The sequence below is a fragment of the Epinephelus lanceolatus genome, chromosome 7, assembly GCF_041903045.1.
Source record: "Epinephelus lanceolatus isolate andai-2023 chromosome 7, ASM4190304v1, whole genome shotgun sequence".
Lineage (NCBI taxonomy): Eukaryota > Metazoa > Chordata > Actinopteri > Perciformes > Serranidae > Epinephelus > Epinephelus lanceolatus.
Genome location: NC_135740.1, coordinates 42,352,824 through 42,375,503, shown reverse-complemented (window position 1 = coordinate 42,375,503; position 22,680 = coordinate 42,352,824). Strand labels below are relative to the sequence as shown.

At 41.9% G+C, this 22,680-nt stretch overlaps 1 protein-coding gene across 5 annotated transcripts in view; it reads right to left on the bottom strand.

Annotated features, from left to right (window-relative positions):
* arhgef37 (Rho guanine nucleotide exchange factor (GEF) 37) overlaps positions 1-22,680 on the bottom strand; it is a 42,834-nt gene that overhangs the window by 5,778 nt on the left and 14,376 nt on the right. For all 5 annotated transcript variants that reach the window (XM_033632500.2, XM_033632502.2, XM_033632501.2 and 2 more), the window contains 12 exons: positions 21,936-22,438; positions 16,776-16,905; positions 15,107-15,254; positions 14,763-14,962; positions 14,369-14,499; positions 12,275-12,379; positions 10,996-11,109; positions 10,606-10,775; positions 8,124-8,271; positions 7,839-7,967; positions 4,316-4,511; positions 2,802-2,971 (listed from right to left, as the gene is read on the bottom strand). In XM_033632500.2, the coding sequence (XP_033488391.2) occupies positions 2,802-2,971; positions 4,316-4,511; positions 7,839-7,967; positions 8,124-8,271; positions 10,606-10,775; positions 10,996-11,109; positions 12,275-12,379; positions 14,369-14,499; positions 14,763-14,962; positions 15,107-15,254; positions 16,776-16,905; positions 21,936-22,427 (2,133 nt within the window). In that variant the 5' untranslated portion in view covers positions 22,428-22,438. The remainder of the gene's footprint in view (positions 1-2,801; positions 2,972-4,315; positions 4,512-7,838; positions 7,968-8,123; positions 8,272-10,605; positions 10,776-10,995; positions 11,110-12,274; positions 12,380-14,368; positions 14,500-14,762; positions 14,963-15,106; positions 15,255-16,775; positions 16,906-21,935; positions 22,439-22,680) is intronic.

Below are 22,680 nucleotides of genomic sequence, written 5' to 3'. Positions count from 1 at the left end.
GTTGAAAATGTAAATCAATCTCACACAACACACACACACACACACACACACACACACACACACACAAACAAACATACTCTATCTCAGCCTGCAGCAGTGCATAAATTAACTCTCAACCCTTCACACAGCAACCCACTTACAAGGTTAAACAGCCAATTATGGACTTTTCCATTAATAACACACACACACACACACACACACACACTTGATATTACTTGTGATAAATAAAGAGCAGAAAGGCAGAACTGAGTGCAATTTAAAATGTTTTCAGGCCTTGTCCGAATGTACACAAGCATATTTGATACACTCTCTCTACTGGTTTGTGGACTGCTGTTTTGAAGCCTCAAGTTCGGCATTTCGGCCATCACCAGCTCGGGTTTTGGAGCCAGAGGTGACCATATTTGGACGAGAGGGTAGAGATATGTAGAAGTGAGGGGTGGATCTGGCCCATAAGCCCATTTTACACTGCCTGTTTAGAGCGGGAATTGACGCTGTTATGCCGCCTCCCTGTGCTGTATATACGGTACGATCTCAGAATGAGGGGACAGAGTTGTCTCCCCTCTGAGCTGGAAACAGAGGTGGTAACAGAGTGACCTCTCTTTTCTGCAGGACAGGATGATGTGCGGCACGGCTGTGACGTTTGGATGACGTGTTGTGCGAGTGACCCTCCACGGCAGATTTTAAAAGTAGCTGGTAGCAGCTAGCGGCTAACTCACAGGACAAAAGCCTTACCCTCTGAGCAGCAGAGGGCGAGGCCAGCCGCCATATATAGCAGAGATGGTAGATGGTTGTTTTTGCCATGTTATGCCATTGTTATTGTTTATAAAGCCCTGCTGGTGCATGTATTATAAGTCACACTAGAGGCCAATGCTACTGTTATACATTAAATTCCTGGGGCTGTATTCACAAACATTCTGAGAGTACTCTAAGAGAGCTCCTAACTTGAACTCCTAACTTTAGGAAAGTTCTCAGAGCAACTCTGAGCAAGGAAAGGACAGAAACTTTTATCTTACTGAGGAGGTGTGGTCGACCTTGTTGCTAGGTGTGATGCTTTGTTTTAACAGATGCGACTGGTTGTCACAGACATGCCCTTTTGTAAGCCTGCAAGGTGTGGACACCCAGTGGAAAATAACATGAACTGCATCACAATATGAGCTTGAGTGTTGTCATTCAGTACATTTACATACACAGCTTTATCGAGCTATGCTCAAAAGTCGATTTTGGCGTCTAATCGGACTTCTGTCCTTGTCCCAGTTTACAAGCAACTGAGAAAATCAAATTACTGATGGGAACATGTCCTCCTCCTCAACACTAGGTGGCGATATGCGTTGTTTCAGCGGGTTAATACGGCCCCCTTTCTGGTTGACCTATTACGTCACTTAATAATAAACAACTGGAGTCAGGCGGCAGACCGGCGTTTTCGAATAACAGCAAGATGGATAATCGTACAGCTTTGCGCGGGGGGCTGTGGAGCATGCGCACATGCATTGTCTAGTTTAACTCTGATTACGGCGTATACATGCCGGAGAAAATCGAATTCCAATCGCAGTATCTGGGTGTCTTAATCGGAGGTGGAGAACTCCGATAGTAGTCAGAGTAACGCATTTACATGCACTTCAGTTGTCCAGTTATAGTCGGATTAAGGCAATAATTCGTTTTTTTCAAGTGTCATGTAAACGTACTGAATGTTGTGGCCCTATAGTGCGATCTCTGTGGGCTACAGAGTCAATAACGCCTCACAGACAGCCTCTCACTCTACCAGCCCCGCCCTTAAATATGCATAACTTTGGGCCTTAATAAAATGTAGTGAGATATGCATTTATCAGGCTTCTGATCAGTCAACATCTTCTTCTTCTTCTTTGCATGACTGGCCAACATGGCTTTAGGGTTTCAGTTTGTTCTTGAAGTTTGTGCGTTTTCATTTGGACAAAGATTTTTTTTATAACAGTGTATGTGAATGGATTTTTTTTTTTTTTTTTTTTTTTTTTGGGAACGAAGGAAAACCTGTGTCCATGTGAGCTAGGCCTCAGTGTGGCTAAAAAGCAACACGTTGCTTGTTGAATTGAAAAAAATGAAAAGGAAATTATTTCCAACATTTTTCTACTGAACAAATAAACATTGAACTGAACACAAAAGGCACCAATAAAAAAAGAATGCTAGCAACATTTTAAAGTTAAGTTTTTTGACTGAATCTCACTTTCAACTCAGAAAAAAATCCCTGAGTGCAATATGACAGTCTTCTGCAATGCATGTATCACACTTATTGACAGCTGACATTATGATGTACGGAAATATGATACATTGTGCAGCCCGAACCTACACGTGGCTGGATACACGAGGATTCTCTCACATACACGCATACAAACACACACACAGTCCCAGCCAGACATGTGACAAATTGATGCTTCCACAGCAGAACGCTGTCACATCGATCAGTCAAAGCTGCAGACACACTCCGAGTCGCTAACGTGCAATTAATGAAAGGAACACACACACTCACAGTTTGGTGTCTGATGTCAGATAACTCAGCTGAGGTCGATGTTACAGCCGGGCTGATTCTCGTGTGCGGCCGCTCAAATTTCCGAGTCTATTTCACTAACGAGGCCGTAACATATGCTGAGTGATGCATTAGATCAGAAAATATTAATGCGAAAATATTTCATTTCACGTTTCAATATTTGGGTGGGTGAATTCTAATGTGAACTATGCATCTTGATAATTAAGGGCCGATGGTGATGCATGAGGAAAAGTTTGAACACAGCAGGATTCTGTGTCGTGACTGTGAAGTTTCAATCAATCACCTGGAAGCACGGCTGGCTCATGACCGTCAGCGGCCGGTTCTCTGGGGTGTAGGAGTGTCTTCTGATTCCTGTCATGCCGTCAGGCAGGTTCAGGTGTGGGGAAGGCGGCGGGTCTGCTGTTGGCTGGTGATAGCGAATCAGCTTTGCAGACGGAGCGTACCCTCGTCTGCCTGCATGAAACACACACAGATAAAAAAGGGGGTGGCCATGTTAACATATAAAAGAGCTGCAACTGACTGACAGTTGATCGACAGATTTTCACAGTGAATACATGTGTTGTTGTTCAACAAAATGTCCGTCACACTTTTCCAGAGCCAAGGCTGATGTCGTCATCTTGCTTGTTTGGTCAGACGAATGGCCCATAACCCAAAAGTGCTCAATTTAATATCATAGATATTGCAGCGGCCCACATTCAATTCCAACTTGCGGCCCTCAAGTCTCATTTATCCAGTCGTATGCTCTGTGCATTTTTGCTAAAATTATACAATATAAAACATTTCCATCCACCAGTAGCCCGACCAGAGTACGCCATAGTATGCCTGAGCATATGAGCACCGCTTGATAAGAGTTTAAATGCACATGCCATGTTTTAAATCATTTAAAATGTTGTAGTGAAAATGCACGTGTTTGAAAAATACTGAGCACATGGCTGGATATATGAGACTTTAGATATACTGCATGAGTTGTGTAAGAGTTAGTTACTAATGTTTTGATATAATTTTGCTGTTGTTAAACACAACTTTGTTTAATTCATGAAGAATGTCGGTCTCTATTGTATTTTCCGTTCACAGTGGAGACATGTTAGAAAAAGTTTTCTTCACAGATTTAATGTGACACATGGTGAGAAACTGTTATGAAAATTGTCATTTTACAAGCGAAGTATATGACATAGATTATTAATTTTTAAATATGTTGATTAATTTTTTAATGATACTTTTGTAAAATTTAGTCAGTAACATTAAAACATACTCTTTAACATTCAAAACTGGAACTTAATATAAAGTATGTATCCTAACTTGTACGTAACCTCTTCTTAGTGTTTAGTCCAACATTTTAAAATAATAACAACATCCAAAAAACTTTTTCTGTTCGCTGTATTTGATTGTTTTTAAAGCTGATTCCAGTTTTCACAAATATGTCCTCTAAATGTGCCGCCTATCTCCAACAGTGCCTGGCTTACTAACTTACTAATACATATGTACACAGGACGTGCGATTGCTGTTTAATTGCAATGACACCAACCATCCACACGATGGCACCAAAGAGCTGCATTAAGAAAAGCTGCCTTGGCATCAGACAAGCATCAGTATTCACAGCATCTGTCATTCCTGAGTTTCTAACTACAGGACATTTTATCTTCAGATATAAATAGGGCACTGTGGGTACACTTAAACATCACAGCACAGGCAACACTGTCTCAGAGACAAGTGAGAACTTGACACGAGCCACAAAGACGCGGCTAAACAAAAAAGGTTCTTGTCGACTGCTGTTCTTATCAGAATGTTGATTCTTACCTCCTGCGTCGACCAGCCATCTTCGTTTGTCTCCCCGGCTATCTGCCTCACTGATAATAGCCACCAGCTCCCCTTTGGCCAGGTTCAGGTCCAGGTCCCGGCTGCCCACCACCGCCGCCGCCACCTGGTAGATCTTTCCAGAACCGTGCTTATCTGTGAGCTGCTTCAGACGGCGCTGAGAGGATGGACTCAGAGGCTGACAGAAAGAAACACACCAGGCAGAAGAGAATGTAGAGTGAAATATAAGGTGACTGAATATTAAGTAGACCTGACAAAGGTAAAAAGGACGGGATATGTCTGATTTAAAGTAATGTTTAAATTACTTTCTTCATAGAAAATAGACGACCCTTAGTTTCAGGTTCTAACTGAGTGCAGAAAACCTTATTTCTGCAGATTTATCTCATTCAAATTAGAGAACATCCTGCTGTTGACCAATCAGAATGCGGTATTTTGAGGGCCCAGTCCTCACATTTGTACCTTAACTAGTCTTTTACATTAGCATTTGTGAAAATGATGAATAAATGGTTGTTATCCTGAGTCACAGTAGATACTTTTAAAGAGATTCATGTGACTCTGCATGTCAGGCTGAATTAAGTCCTGCTCAGAATGACAGCTCAGCAGAAACATTTCCTGTCACTGAATACGCGAACATGTCGGGAAGTGATTAAGAAAGTTGCAGAACAAGAAGCAGCACATTCAGAATCTTGTCATCTACAACTGATTTGTGACTCATGAGTGACGTAAAGCTGCAGATACAATTGGCTGTGATGACTTGGCACATTCTTCCGCTCGTACAACATGTTTGACAGTGATGAGCTCAGTATTATCACCTGTCAGAAGCTGTTATCTACGCTAAGATTATTAGTATATCCTAAAACAAAGCATGACGTGACTGCAATCTGCTCATTCAGTAGGTTATTAATATACTGTAGGCTGCCTGGCAGGTTTAAGGAATGTGACCCAGTTTAAGACATCTGACAGGTTGTGGAGCAGGAAATACAGACAGCTGGGACACACGTTAAAGACAAGTCGTTCCTTTAACCAAATGACTACAAGAAAACAAATGCTTAATCATGACTGTTGTCAACTAGGCCGACTGGGCAATCGTGATATGAGACAAGATATTGTGTTAGATTTTGGATATTGTAATATCATGGGTGTTCTTTTACTGGTTTTAAAGGCTGCATTACAGTAAAGGGATGTAATTTACAGAACTTACTGGAGTGCTCTAGCTGTCATATCATTTGCCGTTACGCACTTTGTGATTACATCACCATCACTGATGATTATTTATCAAAAATCTCACAGTGTAAATATTTTATGAAAGCACCAATAGTTAACCCTACAATATTACTGCAACACTGATATCCAGGTGTTGCATCAACAATACTGTGATATTTGATTTTCTCCATATCGCCCTGCCCTGTTGTCAATCATTATCCTCTCAACAAATGTAACACTGCTGCTATTCTAATCTAGAACATTAACAAGCTAAAGTTAGCATCTTACATTAGCAGCACACTCAGAGCACGTCTGAGGTTGGCTGGAATTTGGTTACTAGTTTTTAACATATTTGGTCATGACATGAAGTGTTGCACAAGGGTTAAGGTTGAAATCTTGGCAGTGCTGGATAAAAAAGTCAACAGATCAGGATTAGTCCTCTAGGACCTGAGGCTGCAGAGCCACATGCAGCTCTTTAGCCCCTCTGCAGTGTCTCCCTGTGGCTTTGACAAAACATTACATGAAAATGAGGGTTATTTTTTTAACATTTTAATTTTCATTTATAATTGTCGGCCTAACATGATTCGTACATTCTTCAGTTGTAAAAATTTGTACCCTTTATACAGATTAAAGACAACAAAAATGTGCCTGTGCTTCTACAACCTGGCGCCTTTACCTCTAAATTTTGCCAAACCTAAATAGCGTTGACACGTCATTAGTCTCCCTGGCTAGGCTAGCTATGGATGACACATCCATTAAAGGAGAAATTTGGGAGGAAAACATAGAATTTAATAGTGCATGGACAGATTTGTCGTCATCGCCAATGGTGCAAAGTTAAAATCTCAAATAATCTTAAATAGCCCACTGCACAGCTGCCACCCTGTGATTAGTAAATGCTCATTTAGATCCATTAGTATTGTTGAGAGGCTAAACTAGAGTTAATGGCTCTTTTGACAGTAGAGGTTGCTGCCACTCAAGGACATGAATACCTCTACTATTTTTTTTTAAAATGGCAATCCATTGTATAGCTGCTGATATATTTTAACCCAGACCAAAGTGTTTTTCGAGCCACACTGGTCACAACCGTCTTTAGACTTTTAGATCTTTTTAAAAACCAGACAGCTTTCTATTTACAGGAAATTAAGACAGGTAAGAATATAATGGGAGTTTTCTTTAGTATTTTTTTTTTAATTTAAAACGGGGACCAAAATGCTATGGAGGGGAGGGCCTGCAATTGTATCAGGTTGGCCATGGCTCCCTTCAGGCGGACGAAAAATAATTGGAGGCTGCATTACTGTCTTTAAGAGGCTGTGGTGCAATAATTCTTAAGCTAGCATGAAGTTAGTGGTATCTTGTGACACTAGGCAACCTAAGGCATCCATTAGCATTGAACCGTGTGTATAGCTGGTCAGGACAGGGGCGGAATAATGCTCCAAAGTTAGGCTACATTTTGGCAAGGGAACAGCTAGCATGGACATTTTCATGCTGAGTTAAACTAATGCAAATCTAAGACAGTTTTATGGTGTTTAATGACTGGTGATGGTAAAAGCTTTTTTTAACTGAGAGAATTATTGTGGTTGGACTGGAAACAAAATTGTAATTATGGACTGTGAGGTAAGCAATTAACTTCCAAAAGACAGAGGATATGTTTAACAACCTGTCTGTGGTTACTGGTTCTACAGGGCTGATGGCAGCTGCTAGACTGGTCTCAAGTCCACACGTGTGTCACATGACTCCTGCTACTCATACACGCACATTCTGGTCATGTAACTCCACGATTCAATGAGCATTTTTGGTAGACCGCTGTCAGGTTGTATGCAGTTGTCAAGAATTCTCAAACATAAAAGTTATGTTATCTTGAACATCCCTGACTGCAGTGTTTTATGTTGAATAACTTTTATAGAGGACCTCGATGTCTCCTGTGACATTTTGTCCTTCACCTCATGTGACATCTTCCTGTTTTGGAACATTTAGTGTTGTGGAAATGTTTTGAACTGAACATGTGAATGCCAATTAAACAGCTCAGATTTCTGTGCACCTGTTGTTGTCTTTGAAAAAAGGAAACGTGACGGAGATCAGATGTAGAGTGACAGTTTGTTGTGCTGACTGCTGTCCTAATCTTACTGTTCTCTTATGGTCTGTTGATCACCATGTCTGTCTATCTTTGACTTAAAAAACTCAGCCTGCATTTCAGAGGGTGAATGATGCATAAACACACAGGTTACACCCTGATCAGCATTCTTAGTCAACAACCCAACAAAACACACTGTGACACAACAGTTTGAACTCTGTCTGTACCCACCTGGACGAAGGGTGCGTTGAGGGTCTCCTCTACACTTCGACACAAAGTCTCCAGGCTCCTCGCACCTCCCAGCACTGCAGACTCCGCCCACTCCCAGAATGCACTGGGGTTGAGAGAGCTGTGAGGGAGCTGCAAGAAGAGATTTCAATTAAACATCTGAAGGTAATTAATGTTTGTGGCTTCATTGGTAAGAGCACTGGAAGAAATGGTGCCCAAATGTTCTTTTGTTTTTCTGCTTTACCTTTTCATCTGTGTGGATAGAACACATCACACACGTGAGATTACCTGTTGTGCAAAGCTCTGGAACAGTTGCTCCATGTCTGAGGCGAGGTCTTTGTGCAGACAGCTGAACGTCCCCAACATGCTCCAGATCATCTGCAGAGCCAAACCATTAAACTGGGGAAGTTCATTGAGGAGCAGCGTGTTGATTGTCCTGCGAGGAGAGGCGAGGTTGTTGTAGAGTTAAGAGACTCAAAACACAGGATTGGACATTTGAGAATTAGAACTTGATGACAAATTTTTGTGTCTGACAAACAAGCAAAATCAGATGACACACCTATAGTTTTCCAATACACACTGAAAGGGGTTTCCCGTCACTTATGCTACTGTTATACAGACAACCAGCCTCGAGAACAATTCCTTCTCCTCACATAACCAAATTTGGCCTGAATCATGCCGGATCATTTAGCTGAAGTCACGTCAGGATAATAAGTTTATGTCAGGTCACATACACTATATATTCACACACCATAGGATGTGTCACAATCCCTGTCTCTCAGTCCTCTCCTGCCACTCTGCTGCAGTGTTTTTCCACTCCCCCTCCCTCTGCTTCACTCTACCTGCAAGCCGCGCCCACCTCATCAGCCCAACTCTGCTCACCTGCCTACACAGCTGCAGCTCATCAACCAGCCCTGCATATAAGCCTCTCCAGCACCTTCACTCACTGCCAGATTGTTCTTTAGCATTATGCGAGACTCTCCAGCGTTCTTCTCCTGCCTGATCTCCCGGTGCCAACTCTGCCTGTCCCCGACCTGCTCCCCTCGTCTGCCTCCCGGTAAACTCACCTGCCTTCTGTCCCCGACCTCGTGCTTTGCTTCAGCGTCTCTGGTTTCTGCCTGCTCGTCTGGTCTCGACTCCTCCGCCCGGCCTCGTCTACCCTCCTGCCTGCTCCTCAACGGTGCTTCTGCCTTCGCTGACGGCTCTTCTAGCTACGACCCCCCCCACCGGCTCCCGACCTCGCCTCAGCTCACTCCTCGTCGGCTTCTCAGCACGATCAGCCGGCACTTCAGCCTACGGTGCGTCTGCCTCGCCACCTTTGGCTGCCGTAAGCTTGATCTCTTTCCCTCATCTGAGCCTCAGAGACTGTGTGAGGGCAACTTGCCCGAAGAACGAACTTTATTCTGTGTTTATTCTGCCTGCTGCATTCCCTGTTTGCTGTGGTGCTAATAAAAGTCATTACCAACTGTTCCTGCGAGCCTGGTACTGCATTTGGGTCCACAAACACACCCGTTTCAGGATGTACATGTTAATGGAAATTTGGATTTAATTAACGTTTAACCCTTTTTATTAGACGGGCTCTAAAAGGTCAAACTCCATTCTTAACATCACGTCCAAAGGGTGTAATCATATAGACTATAAAAATTCCAAGGAGGAGGCTGTAACAATAGATCCACTGTCTGGTTTGACATAGACTACATTTACATGCACAACATACTCCAGTTTTAGCCCTCATTCTAAAAAAGATCATATTCATACTAAGCTGTTTACATGGCAAATAAAAAGTAATATTCCAGTTGTATTCCTGTTTACATGCAGCTGTGCACACTCTGATTACCGTGCCTGAACATGTCATTCATCACATCAAAAGACTGAAAAGTAGAGCAGGAGGAAGAGACCAAAGATGGCGGCGCCCAGATGCAGCGTCCTGTTAACGGTGTCACTTTAATGCTGTCCTGTCCATGTTGAATGTCTTGTTTGCTACACGTTCTTTACTGCACCTGGATTCATGTGTAACAACATTTCATTCACTGTATGCTGCTGTATTTAAAGAATGACAATAATGATAATAAATTGACTTGAATTGAGGTGTTGCTTGTGGCAGGATTTTTTCCACCAGTGGAGGATTTCTTCATCCACGCACACACAGCCTCCTTCTTTCATTCCTGCAACCACTCTCTTGAAAAGGTTGGTGTAGCAATATTTGTGCATATCCAAAAGCTTGTCGATATCCACGTCTTTCTTAATGTTTTAAAAGTAGGTGTGTTCCTCCTTGCAACCAGAAATGTGTGCTTTTCTTTCAGGCATGCATCTCTACCACAACCTCACAAACCTTTGGTGAGTTGGTTCACGTACAACTCACAAAACTAACTGAGAACTGTGGAAAAAAACCCAAATGAGATGTATATTCCAAATGCACTGTATACATGTCCAACGTGTCTTAATCAGAAAATGCTACAATTGGAATAAGACCTACTTTGGAATAACCAAACGGGATATGCTGTTTACATGACCCGTATCAAACTCAGAATATTGTCATACTTGGAGTAACAGTGGAATATTATTGTGCATGTAAACGTACCCACTGACTCAGACTGGACTTTGTTGGTGGAGTATTTTAGGGTCAAACAGCTGCAAATATCACATTGAAGACTAAAAACTTTTGTTATTAAAAAGAACACCAGCTTCAAACCATGGTGGAAGTCTGGTATATGCCAGACTTCCACCCATCAGTCCAGCCTGTAATTTTAAAATGACCCTCTCTCTCTACCTGTATGTGTTGGCCACAGCCTGCTCCTCGTAGCTCAGATTGGATTTGGCTTCTATCACTTCATAGTCAAGCAGCTTGTCCAGCCTTTTCCGGATCAGGTTCCTCGGACCCACCAGGAGGTCACGGAGTGCACACAGTGGCTTGTGGATTAACGTCCTCATCCTCTTTTCCTACATGGAAGAATAGATCAGGTCAACTTTTCACAAATAGTGTGTTTATTTTGAACACTTGAGCAGTTTTGGTGCAGATGCTTTTATCTTTTTTTATAACTGCAACTACTAATGCAGCAAATGTACATGTAGTATTTGATTTACTGTGCTGTTTCTGCTTTAAGTTAAGTAAAGAATTTGATACTCCTGGTATCTGCATGAGAATGTGGGGTAGACTCACAAACGTAGGCAGAATCCACTGTCTGAGAGCGGTAGTGATCTCCTTGTAGCATATAGGTGCCTTCTCTCCGTCCATATCAAAGTCAAACTCCTCTGTTTTGCAGGCCAGGAACCCCTGAAGATCAACAAAGAACAATCTGTCAAACCTTGCTCACATCTCTGACATCTGCTCATTTTGATTAATTAAAAGACTGCGGAATAAATGAATTCACCAGTGTTTGCTTTTATTTGTTTTCTATGTTCAAACTGGTTGCCAGGTCCAAATTAGAGGTTATTAAGAGGTAAAACTCAATTATCCCTGCGAGAGGACAACTTTCATGGCCTGATGAAAATAACTGGCCTTACTTGAGGAGGTAAGAAGTAGGATACAGTGCTGATCCTTGTTGGTCGGGAATAGAAAGAGGAAAAAAACTTGGGATAATTTTAGAGTGGAAAGGTACACAGAAACTCATTTGTTTTGACCTCAGGGCCTCGAGTTTACACAGCGTGACTCAGAAACACATGGCAACATGTTCAAGAATGAGTATTAAGTTATGTTCCACTTATTCCACTTCTCTACTGGGCACACGCGACCAGGTTTGGGTCTTTGGGGAATTAATAACTCTCTTCACCTTTCATTTAAGACCTGCAGGTGTTCTCAAACAAGACTAAACCCCCAAACTCCACTGTGATTGTTGTATTCACAGTGAATACGTGGAACTGAATTAGTATGATGGGAACAATGCCGACAAATTTACTCAAGATAATCAGCAGACCTCGTTGTGAGCAGTTTCACATAGGAACTATTTTCTTTTTACCAAACTACACACGCCAACCGCATCAAAGCACAGAAGGAAGCAGGAATCTACTGCTAGCTCACCTAGCGTCACTGAGCTAGCTAACGTTACAAGAGTAGATACACGCTTCCTTCTGCACGGTGATACATGTAGTGGTAAAAAGAAAATTCCATTATACTGTAGAGGAGGCGAAGAAATTTAGATTGATAACCAACACAGCAGGTAAGAGGAAAAATATACATATTTTTATTGGGGTGAACTGTCCCTTTAATGTATGTGGCAGGGAGCTACAAGTTTACATTTCCCAAATCCCGCCAGGTTTAAACATGGAGACACCACAGCAGTTTGTCTGAGAGGTGTCAACACGAAAAACAAGACAAAACAATCAGTAAAAAGTAGATGACATGTTCAGTGTTGAGTGAGATGCCTCAATTAAAGACAAAATGTTATATAATACATAATATTATCCATAAGTCAGCAGAATGTAGAACAAGAGCATCCTACCTGGAGGTGGTGCAGATACGTCTCCACGTTCTCCAGGAGCTCCAGGATCCCGTGCTCCAGAACATAAAAGAAACCTTCCAGGGCGTCGAACTCTTCATCCACCAGCTAAAGCACAACACACAGGGACACATGCATTTATACAGTGAGATGAAAAGATGTTAAATGTACTGTATGCCATGACTTTAAAAGGTCATCTGTGGATTATTTCCACTCTATATAATCATTATAATCACTTGCAAATACTATTTTCCATGTGCAGTTATGCAGTACTAGTACATTTGTCCGTTTTGTCCACATGGTTTTTAGATAGACACGTGGCTCGCTCCTGTTCTCCATCTGAGCTTTACTGCTTTTCTGCAAAGTCTTACTATGTTCATCATTAGTTTCTACTAATACACACATGGGAAAGGTGCTACTAGTTGATTCTGTCCTCTGAAGCTGTTTTAAATTATCAAGTTATCCCAAATATCTCTAAATGGCAGGAGAATACACAGAAAATTGGGTTCTGCTGAGTTTCACAGTGCGATTCCTTTATATTCTACAAAGGTGCAATGCAGCTGTAACCTACTGTATTTATACTGAATGAGAAATGTAAAAAGATCAGAAGGCAAAGGAAGTGTAACAGAAGGAGCAGCTATTAAAAATTAAGCCACAGGAAGCGTGTGAGGATGCTCATGGGTGTGAACTCTCGATCAGACCAGAAAGATCTTATTGTACTGACAAGTGTAACTGTGGCAAAACGAGGTGTAGCAGGCCGGAGCAAACAGCAGGTTCAATAACAGGTCATAAAAGACATTTTCTCTGCAGGTAAAACACAGATTAATCATTAACCACTGCGTTGCAGCTGGAGAGAGGGAGTGTCTTCTGGAACACTGTCTGTGGCTCATAGATGTGGAAGAGTTTCCTTCAGTATAAGCCTCCAGAAAAGTAACTAATGCGTTAACACATTTTTCTTCTTTGCTTCAAAATAGAACTATGTCATACCGGTGGCGGACTTGTTGGACCGTGTGAACACAGCCTCCCTCTTTCATTCCTTCAGCCACCTTCTTGAAAAGGTCAGCGTTGTGATATTTGAGCATATCCAAAACCTGTTGATACCCACTTCATTCATAATGTTTTAAGTAGGCGTTTTTCTCCTTCCGACCAGAAATGTGGGCTTTTGTTTTTGACATGCACTTCGACTCCAGCCATTCAAACTACTGGCGAGTTGATTTGTGTACAACGTATCCATGACAACGCACAGAGCCGACCATAAACAGACAAGAGGCCGTGTCGCAAACTGCGGTAAGAACTCCGATTGAGACGCATATTCCAAAGGCGTTGGATCCTCCTGAGACCCGTACATTTGTTTGGTATGCATTTTGAATTTCTCCTAACTATTTAGGATTAATAGGACCTGATAAGCATAAAAAAATGAAACACTGTCGACATAATTAAGTCCCAATGTCCTCAAACGAGTACTTCCCTTGTTATTGCTTCTAATATAAGTCACGTTTGTTGTCATATCAAACTACAAACATTATTAATAATAAATAAACATGTTTTAGCCATTAAATGTGATCAGGTTTTGGACCTTGTCCACTTTTGTGTCGGGATCGGCTGCAGACTGACTTGGCAGAGATGGCTGCCATCTTGTTTTTACATGGATTAGTGTATTGTGGTCTCATTACCACTACATGGGACAAAAAAGTGTCCACACACAAGGACAACAGGTCTAAGTTAAACAGAATAAAGTATAAGGTCAAGTAAACCCAAAATGTGATGTCCTCATGTGAGGATGCAGGGTCTCAGGAGGATATACAGTACACTCCAAGGAATGCTATTAAAACTCAAATATCGTCATATCCTACGTCTTAGTTGCAAAATGTTTAATTTGGAAAGACACCTAATTCAAAGTATCTAAATGGAATATGCTGTTTAAATGACCCGCGTCAAATCCAGAATACAGTCTTACATGGAATAATAGCGGAATATTAGTGTGCATGTAAACTTAGACAGTCATTTGTCAGGGAGTAAGGTAGCTCTATGTTGCTGAAGCACACTTCAGCAGGGAGGATGTTTTTTTAAATAAGGGTCATTAAACGTCTATCCTACCTTTGGTACTATTCCAGTCTCATGTTTGAAGTGCTGGCTGAGCCTCGCTGTCTTCTTGGCGATGCTGTGGGTGTTGAGACGGTTGATCTTGTCCTTTATGGTCAGAGTCTCCGTCTTCTTGTATTTGTCAGCTGCAATCGTAGTGTGAGGGACAGTTAATCTGGAGTACAGCACCTGTCCTTGTGTTTAACTGTGACTCTGAGCAATGTATTCACTGTAGCTGCCTTCCTCTACCTGTTGTGCTACACTGGGAATTAAATCTTTGACCCTAGATGTACCAGTGTCCTGTTGCACTAACTGGATCACAAATGGGGGATGACCATAAAAGGGAATACCATAATATTTTCTGTAATGAGGTTATATGATAACAGTGTATTTGATGAACATTTCTTACCAACTTCTCTGAAGCGTTTGTACTCATTGATGCGACAGTTCAAGGCGATGGAGGTGTGAGCGGTCTGCTCCAGGAGTGCATACGCTGGGTGAGATTTGTCAGTGTGTTTCTGGATGGTCTGCAGGAGGAGCGGGTACCGGGCGATCCGCTGCACCGGCATCACCAAGAAGAAACTCAGAGAGGTGGCGTTTACTTCAGGCCTGGAGAGATGAAGGGCAACAATGAACAGTTTTAACTTCAATACCAAAAACAAAAACGTATACATGTTAGGTCTACTGTTCATTCAGTTGTAATTAAATATGTCTGGTCCCAGTGATAAGCAACAGGAAATGACATAAACCTACGCTGAGGCCTTGATGACTTTGACAATCTCATTCCACAGCGTCTCCTTCTGTTTGTAGCTGTTCTCCACCACTGTGACCTGGCTGTAGTTGGCCAGGTATTCTTTATAGGCTGCCTCGATGTCTGAAGTCAGGCTGAGGAACGAATCACCTGTCACGGAGGAAAAACATATATTTACTTATTTGTATGAAGAAATCATGCTCAGATTTCAGACTTCAGTTTTTGTAAGGACACCCAAAATGTGACAAGGGTTTGACTAATCTATACAAATTAGAAAGACACCTCATTATGGAATCATGTAAAAGACAATCCATGTTTTCAGTGACACTGCGACCATTCTCATTCAAACAACCACTGACTGTGTGTTAGAACAATTCTCTCTTGTCGTCCAGTTAAGCGTCGTCATGGCCATCATGCAGACAGCCTAATGACACGAGATTGGAATCATTTTTAACCAAATGAAACCAGACAGAATTCTGAACAAATCATCTTTTTCTTAATATAGCATTGCAGGTCAGTTTTAAGGTAAGTACTAGAGTTAGGTTAATCTACATTTTGCCAACATGTAAATGCAAGTATAAAGTAAAAAGACAGTATTAGGTTCAGTTGAGGGGTGGGTTTAAGAATGTGTAAAATCAGAAATGTGGACTTTTGACGCTGAGGAGATTGACTAATTTAAACAAAAGAGATTAAAAGATGGATAAATGACATTAGATCAAATGTTTGTGGCAATTAAGTTCAATTTTAAGACTGTTTAATTACTTTTAAGACCCAATATAAAAAAATAAAATCGTATTTAAGACATGTTTAGACATTTTGAGGATCTGCAGACACCCTAAAAAACATCCTTCATTTTCACTGCAACCCTTCCAGATCACCATTTTCTAAAACTCTGTATTAAAAATGTAAACTAACTAACTAACTAGGCAAGCTAACACAATATAATAATGATTGTACTCTGATTTTGTCTAATTTTCTGCATTTTTTTTCTGCAGTATTTTTGGTTTCTGCACCCTTGAATCGAAATACCACCACTGATTTGTTAGGTTTGTTTTTTGTCTGTGTTACCAGTCACATATAAGATAAGAATATAGGCATTAAGTGCGTTTTCATTAAGGGTAATTTTCCTCTTATGCCTTAAACATCCAGTTTCAGTTTAGAACAGGGTGTGCCTAAAATGTCCACACAAATAATATTATTAGTCTGTGAATGATCTACAAAGTGCTGGCATTTCATGGTCATTAATTCCTTAAAAAGGGTGTCTGGGAGTCTGGTCTGCAGATACACTTGTAACTTTTATCATGTGTGGATACAGCAGATGCATAGCACATTTCCAGGTTCACAGCTTTAACAACAAACTCTACTGTGTGTGCATCAAACTGGAGATGCATCCACCACCACACGAAGACACCTTTGCTGGGAGCGTGAACTCATTTAACTTCTCACATGAATGTGAAAACCACATCAGATAACAAGACGTGTGAAGTTTTTATTTGTTTCCTGTCAACACGTCTGACCAGAGCGACTGATCCGAGGAGAGGAAACCTCTCTAGACCAGCATCTATCTCACCACTTCCTGGTGGAAGGATGAACAAGCTCACGTTGTAACAAAGGTAACAAAGTCGATAAGAGTGGAAATGTAGGGCCAATAAGGGCCAAGAGATCCCTTACAGAGCGTCTGCAGGTAGAGAGGGTCTGAAGGCTGAATCTTCTTCTGGTCCAGCAGGCTGAGGAGTCGACTGGACACGTCAATCACTTCCTCTATGTAGAGAAACATGCTGTCCAGGTTTGCTGGAGGAGGCTGTGGTGAGCAGTGAGACAGAGAGATACACAAATTAACATCATGGACTGTGATTTGATCTAATATGAAGCTTATACATGCAAATGCAACGATAATTTAACTCCACCAAAGGCGTCTCCCTCGGGGTCACAGTGGGCGTGTTGGATCAGGTTGGTGAGTTACTCTTTGATCATTTTCTTTCATTTCCCCAAAATATAAATCTCAGTTCATACCTCTTCCTCTTTTTAAAAAAAATGTTCATATTTTCTTTCTCTGTGGTTTATCATTTTTGTGCTACAGCCTGATTCCATTATGTTTAATGAGTCCTGAGAACACAAAGACAAAACTTGTATTAGCACAAGACTAGTATAACCAGGGGACCTCATGTGATTTAGTAATTGCCCCCCATGTCTGTGTTTCACGCAGCGCAGTCACACTGGATAAGCAAAGTCTGTATTTTACACAAATTTACTGATATTACCTCCTGGATATGATGTGCACAGCTACTTGTTATCCCGCTCCATACAACACAGGAGCACTAAACTGCACAACTAGCAGAAATGTACAGTGTTAACCTTCTTTTTTATTTTGAATGTGGGTTAAATAAACAGAGCAGATTCTGCCTCACATTGTCATATGTCATCCATCTCATCATCTTTCGAGATTTCACGATTCTGATGGATTAAAATTTGCTCTTTCTGTAAATGTGTCTCCATTCTGTGTAGCCAGATGAGCCTCCTGCACCCAAAATGCTGTCAAACCTGTCCTTAATAATTGGCAACAGAGCCTCCATAATTCTCGACCGGGAAAGAGACAGAAAAGAAGTGAAGAGAGAACAAAAATCTTACGTACAACCCCAAATCACAGAGGCCACTGTTACACTGCCCATTCAAGGCAGGAATATTTTGCCGTTACACCGCCTCGCTGCTCTGTATATAAGGTACGATTGCGATTTGTGGAACAAAGTTGTCTCGCCTCTGAGCTGGGAACAGAGGTAGTAACAGCGCTGAAACGATGTCTGTATAAATGGGACAGCCAGCAGGATGGGATCATGGGCAACACATTTTGACAACGAGTTATGGGAGATTTAAAAAGTTGCAGTTAGCAGCTAGTGGCTGGCTCAAAGAGGAAGAAGCCGAAAATGTCCGCAAATTGAAAATATAATGATGTCCGAGAACTCCTTACCCTCTGAGCAAAGGACGAGATCAGCCACCACTTAACAGTAACAGTAAATGATTGTCATTGTCATGTTATTGTCATGTTATTGTTTATAAAGTGCTGCTGATGCATATGTTATATGACACACTAGAGGCCAATTCTGCGATGCCGGGATGCTGTCTAAAATCACACATGAGAGCGGAGCGATGTCGTTTGGTTCTGTGTAAAAATGCAAAGGCAGCATGACAACAGGACTTCATAGCAGCGTGATCTCTGTAAAAAAGGACTAAGAACAGGAATAATATCATCACATGACTTCTGTGTTTGACAAAATCCATCCATACATCCATTTTCAACTGCTTATCTTCAGCCAGGTCACTGGGCGCAGCAGGCTGAGCAAAGTACTCTAGAAGCCCCTCTCCTCAGCAACACTTTCCAGCCCTTCTTGGGGGACTCTGAGGCATTCCCAGGCCAGATGAGATACATAATCCCTCCAGCATATTCTGGGTCTGGCCCGGGGCCCCTCATCAGTGCAATGTAACCAGAACACCACTGATGGGAGCTGACAACCTGATCAGATGCCTGAACCGCCTCAGCTGACCTCTTTCAACGAGAAGGACCAGCAGGTTTACTCCGAGCTTCCTCCAAAGGTCCGAGCTCCTCACCCTATCTCTAAGGCTGAGCCCAGCCACCCCACGGAGGAAACTCATTTCGGCGGCTTGTATCCATGACCTCATTCTTTTGGTCACTACCCAGAGCTCATGACCATAGGTGAGGGCTGGGACGTAGATGGACCAGTAAATCGAAAGCTTTGCCTTCTGGCTCAGCTCCCTCTTCACCAGGACAGGCCTATCAAACTGCTGATCCATCTCACGATCCATTCTACCCTCACCTGTGAACAAGACTTCGAGATACTTGAACCCCTTTCACTCCAGGCAGTAACTCTCTCCCAAACAAGAGGAGGTAACCCCTTGTTTTCTGACAGACAGCCATAGCCTAAAATTTGGAGGCGCTGAAACTTGTTCTCTCATCAGAGTGATGAAGCCAACAGAACCACTTCAACCCTCAATAGTCAATAGTTAGCTATATAAGCTCAGTGACAACAGGTATTAGTTTTTATAGATTACTGAGCTATATACATCAGAAAACTAAAATAACTGTGACTGTGATGACTGCAGCATCCTTTCCTTCCAAAACTGAGGTTTCTGTGTTATTGTGATAAAACTGTTGAGTTTACAAGTAAGATTTATTCACATATTCAAATGAAATGTTTATCTTGTGCAACATATGCATGTGTGTCTGCTCCCACACAAGAAAAATGCCAACGCACAGCTGATAGAGAGCCGCTCTGTTTAGCTCCATTCTATTCTAATGAGAGAACAGTGGGCGCTGCTGAAGACTGCACAATCTGCACATCGACACAGAAAACAAAACGGCAACTCTCCTGTCTCACAATGGCACCATTCACTCACATATTTATTCTGTTTCTCTGTCCAGCTTTCCTTCACTGTGCTGCTCCACTCGGTCTTTCTCCTGCCATCCATCATGTTATGTTACCCATGTTTATAACACCATTTACCTGAAGTTTATGTTCACACATTTGCATTTTGTATCTCAATTTTAAATTCGACAATACTACATCTCGTTCTCAATGTCCACCGCATCAACTGTTCTTCTATTCACCAGTTAATCTCCTCTTTTAACAGGTCATCAGCCCATAATTTAGCCCCTCCATTCCTCCTTTCTGTTTTCATTTTATTCCCTTCATCTACCGTTCCCTCAGTGTGTTATCATTTCCATACTCATCCACAGCTCGGTCCTTCCAGCCCGTAAAGTCTGATTCCATTATGTTTTACAAGGCCTCGTTTCATTACAGCAGCGATAATAAATGATTATTTAGCAGTAATAAGCAATACCTCCGACGTAATGAAAAGCTGATGATAATAATCCAGCAGGCGGCCTCAGCACAACACTTCCTCTGGATGCTTCGTGTCAATTTAACATGTGGTGATTACTTTTTAATTAAAAGGCACAATGAGAAGAATTGTCCCAAAATAAAGATTCAAAACACAGAGCTGAACATGCTCTAACATTTACTAACAGATCGTTAATTCAGGGTCAGCTTCATTTTTGTCTGACCTGTCAGTCAGACAGTCAGGGAGTCAGGGCTGTCAGCTCCCCTGGAGCTGGAGTTTGGGCTGACTGAGTTCGGGTTGCTATGGCTGCTGACTGGGGGTTCGACCAAGGCGGAGAACACATTGTGGTTCTAGGTTCTAACATTGGCGACATAAATGCCAACTTGAATTAGCCAGTTGGTCAGCAGAGAGCTAAACTATGAGCAAACTTTTCTCTCAATCTCTAATGGTGACACGTTTTATTTTGTTCATTGTCAGACTCTCTTTTTGATAAGTTCATCTTCTTTTTCGGGTTGCTAGGCAGTTGTTGTCAATGCTAGAATACTATTCCTGCAGGATTCTCCACCATTGAATCAGGCTTTCACCAAAGGACGTGCACATATATCTGCATTTGTTCAACAGCCAATAGGAGCAACCTCTCTCTGAAATGACCAGTGATCGGGCTAGATTTTCTAAATCCTAAAAACAGAGTCAAGAGGAAGTGCAGAAGACTAGTGTTCTCTCAGACTACTTGAATTACAATATGCTCAAAGTTTATTCTATTTTTACCCAATGATGTGAAAATAAAACAGCCTACCCCAGCTTTAAGAATGCTTGTTCATCATTTAGATTCAATATTGCAATCCTACTGTACATTAGGGTTGTCATGTGAACCGATACTTTGGTACCAAGTCAATGCCAACACGCAAATAATACGTCCGTACCTTTTTTTTTTTTTCTGTACCATAAGTACAAGATACAACTTTGCCCTCAGCAGGCCGTGTCGATTCCTGCTAGAACTGACGGGGGCAGTATACGTGCGTCAGTCTGTGCCGAGGACGAGTGCCGAAGAAGAACGCCTGTTCTCCATCATCTCTGCCAGAAACAATGGCTTCTACAAGTGCTGCTGGAGCCACAACACCTCGGCTTGTCGAAAAGTCAGGTATTAGGAGTCGTGTGTGGAGATATTTTGCATTTGAGGCAGATGAAAGCGGAGTTATTGTAAACTTGCAAAAACCAGTGTGCAAACGGTGCCTCCAAAGTTTCCAGACCAAAGGAGGAAACACCTGGCTAAACACTTAAAAGACAGACACCCTGGCTTGTTTAAAGAATTCAAGGTGAGTGGGTTTCAATTTACCATCACTTGTGTTATGGTATACTTATCCTGAAATATACGTTACATTATTTGGATTGACTTCAAAGTTTGAAACAGTTTTAATAAAGTAGTGGATTTAGAAATACATGAGTTCTCTTGAGTATCAAGAATTGTGGAAATTCACTGGTGTTGGTATCGACTACTGAAATTCTGGTATGGTGACAAGCCTAATACCCAAACCCTCCAAAGTATGGTGCGTTTAGTGAGTTGATACAGTACCTGAAAATGCCTGAACTAAAGTACTGCGAGGGCAGTTATGTAGCTGTGCTCCAATGTTATAATTCAAATACTTCACTATCTGTAATCTATATTGTAAAAGAGCACCACAGTAAAAGTTAGACATTGTGAGGAAAGAGGTTTCCAAGTGGCTGCCATTTTGAAAAGTCAAAAAAATCCTGCACACTATCGATCACTTGTTGGCAACTGACAACACAAGAATTTTGAGGGCCTCCGCTTTGAGATCACAGGGCTTGATGGGCATTTTATTTCACTATTTGCTGATGTTTCACAGGTAAAAAAGTTATAAAGAATAATACTAAATGTAACTGTTATTTGCAGCCCTAATCAATAGTATTAATTATTCCATACAATGCTACTAAATGCTGCAGACCCCTGATTCCTACCTGTAGTTTCTGCAGGTTGCTCCTGATGGTCACAGTGCTCACTTGCAGCAGTCGCAGGTAATTCCTCTCAGACTGGACCAGCTCCTCTATGGCCAGCATCTGTCTCTGGGCTGCCCTCTCTTTAGCTGCTGCTTCCTCCTCCTCACGCTTCTTCTTAGCCTCTTCTGCCTCCTCTGCCAACCTCTCCTCAGACATCGAGCTGTCCTCTGAGAAACTGTCCTGTGAGGAGAGTTTTGTATTTGTACCCTCAAGTTCTGACGTCTCAGCTGGTGCCTCCACAAACACAGACACATCCGACTCTTCTTCTGTGCTGAACGCCTCCTCTCCAAACTGATCCCCCTTTGTGGCTCCATCCTTCTTCTCCTGCAGCTTCTCCTTCATCGGATCTTTCTTGGCGACCTTCTCCACAGCTCCGAGGGGAGACAGAGCAGACGAGGCCAGTTTAGGGAGAGCCAGTGTGAAGGAGGGTTGAGGCCTCCTGGGCACCTCCATGATGGAGATCACTGTCAAAGAGAAACACTGTTTAGAGAATGTGTTTTCAAGTTTTGTACTTTGAAAGAATTTATTTTCATGAGAAACAGGCTCTTAATCTTCTTCATACTCACCGTTAAGATTCTCTCAAATATTATAAAAGCATTTTTTGACATTCAAAGGCATAGAGTACATCGAGTTGAGTATGGTAAGAGATAAAAGATGAACCCCCTGATTTTTAACCTGGACCACAGTTTTCCACTGCAAAGCACAC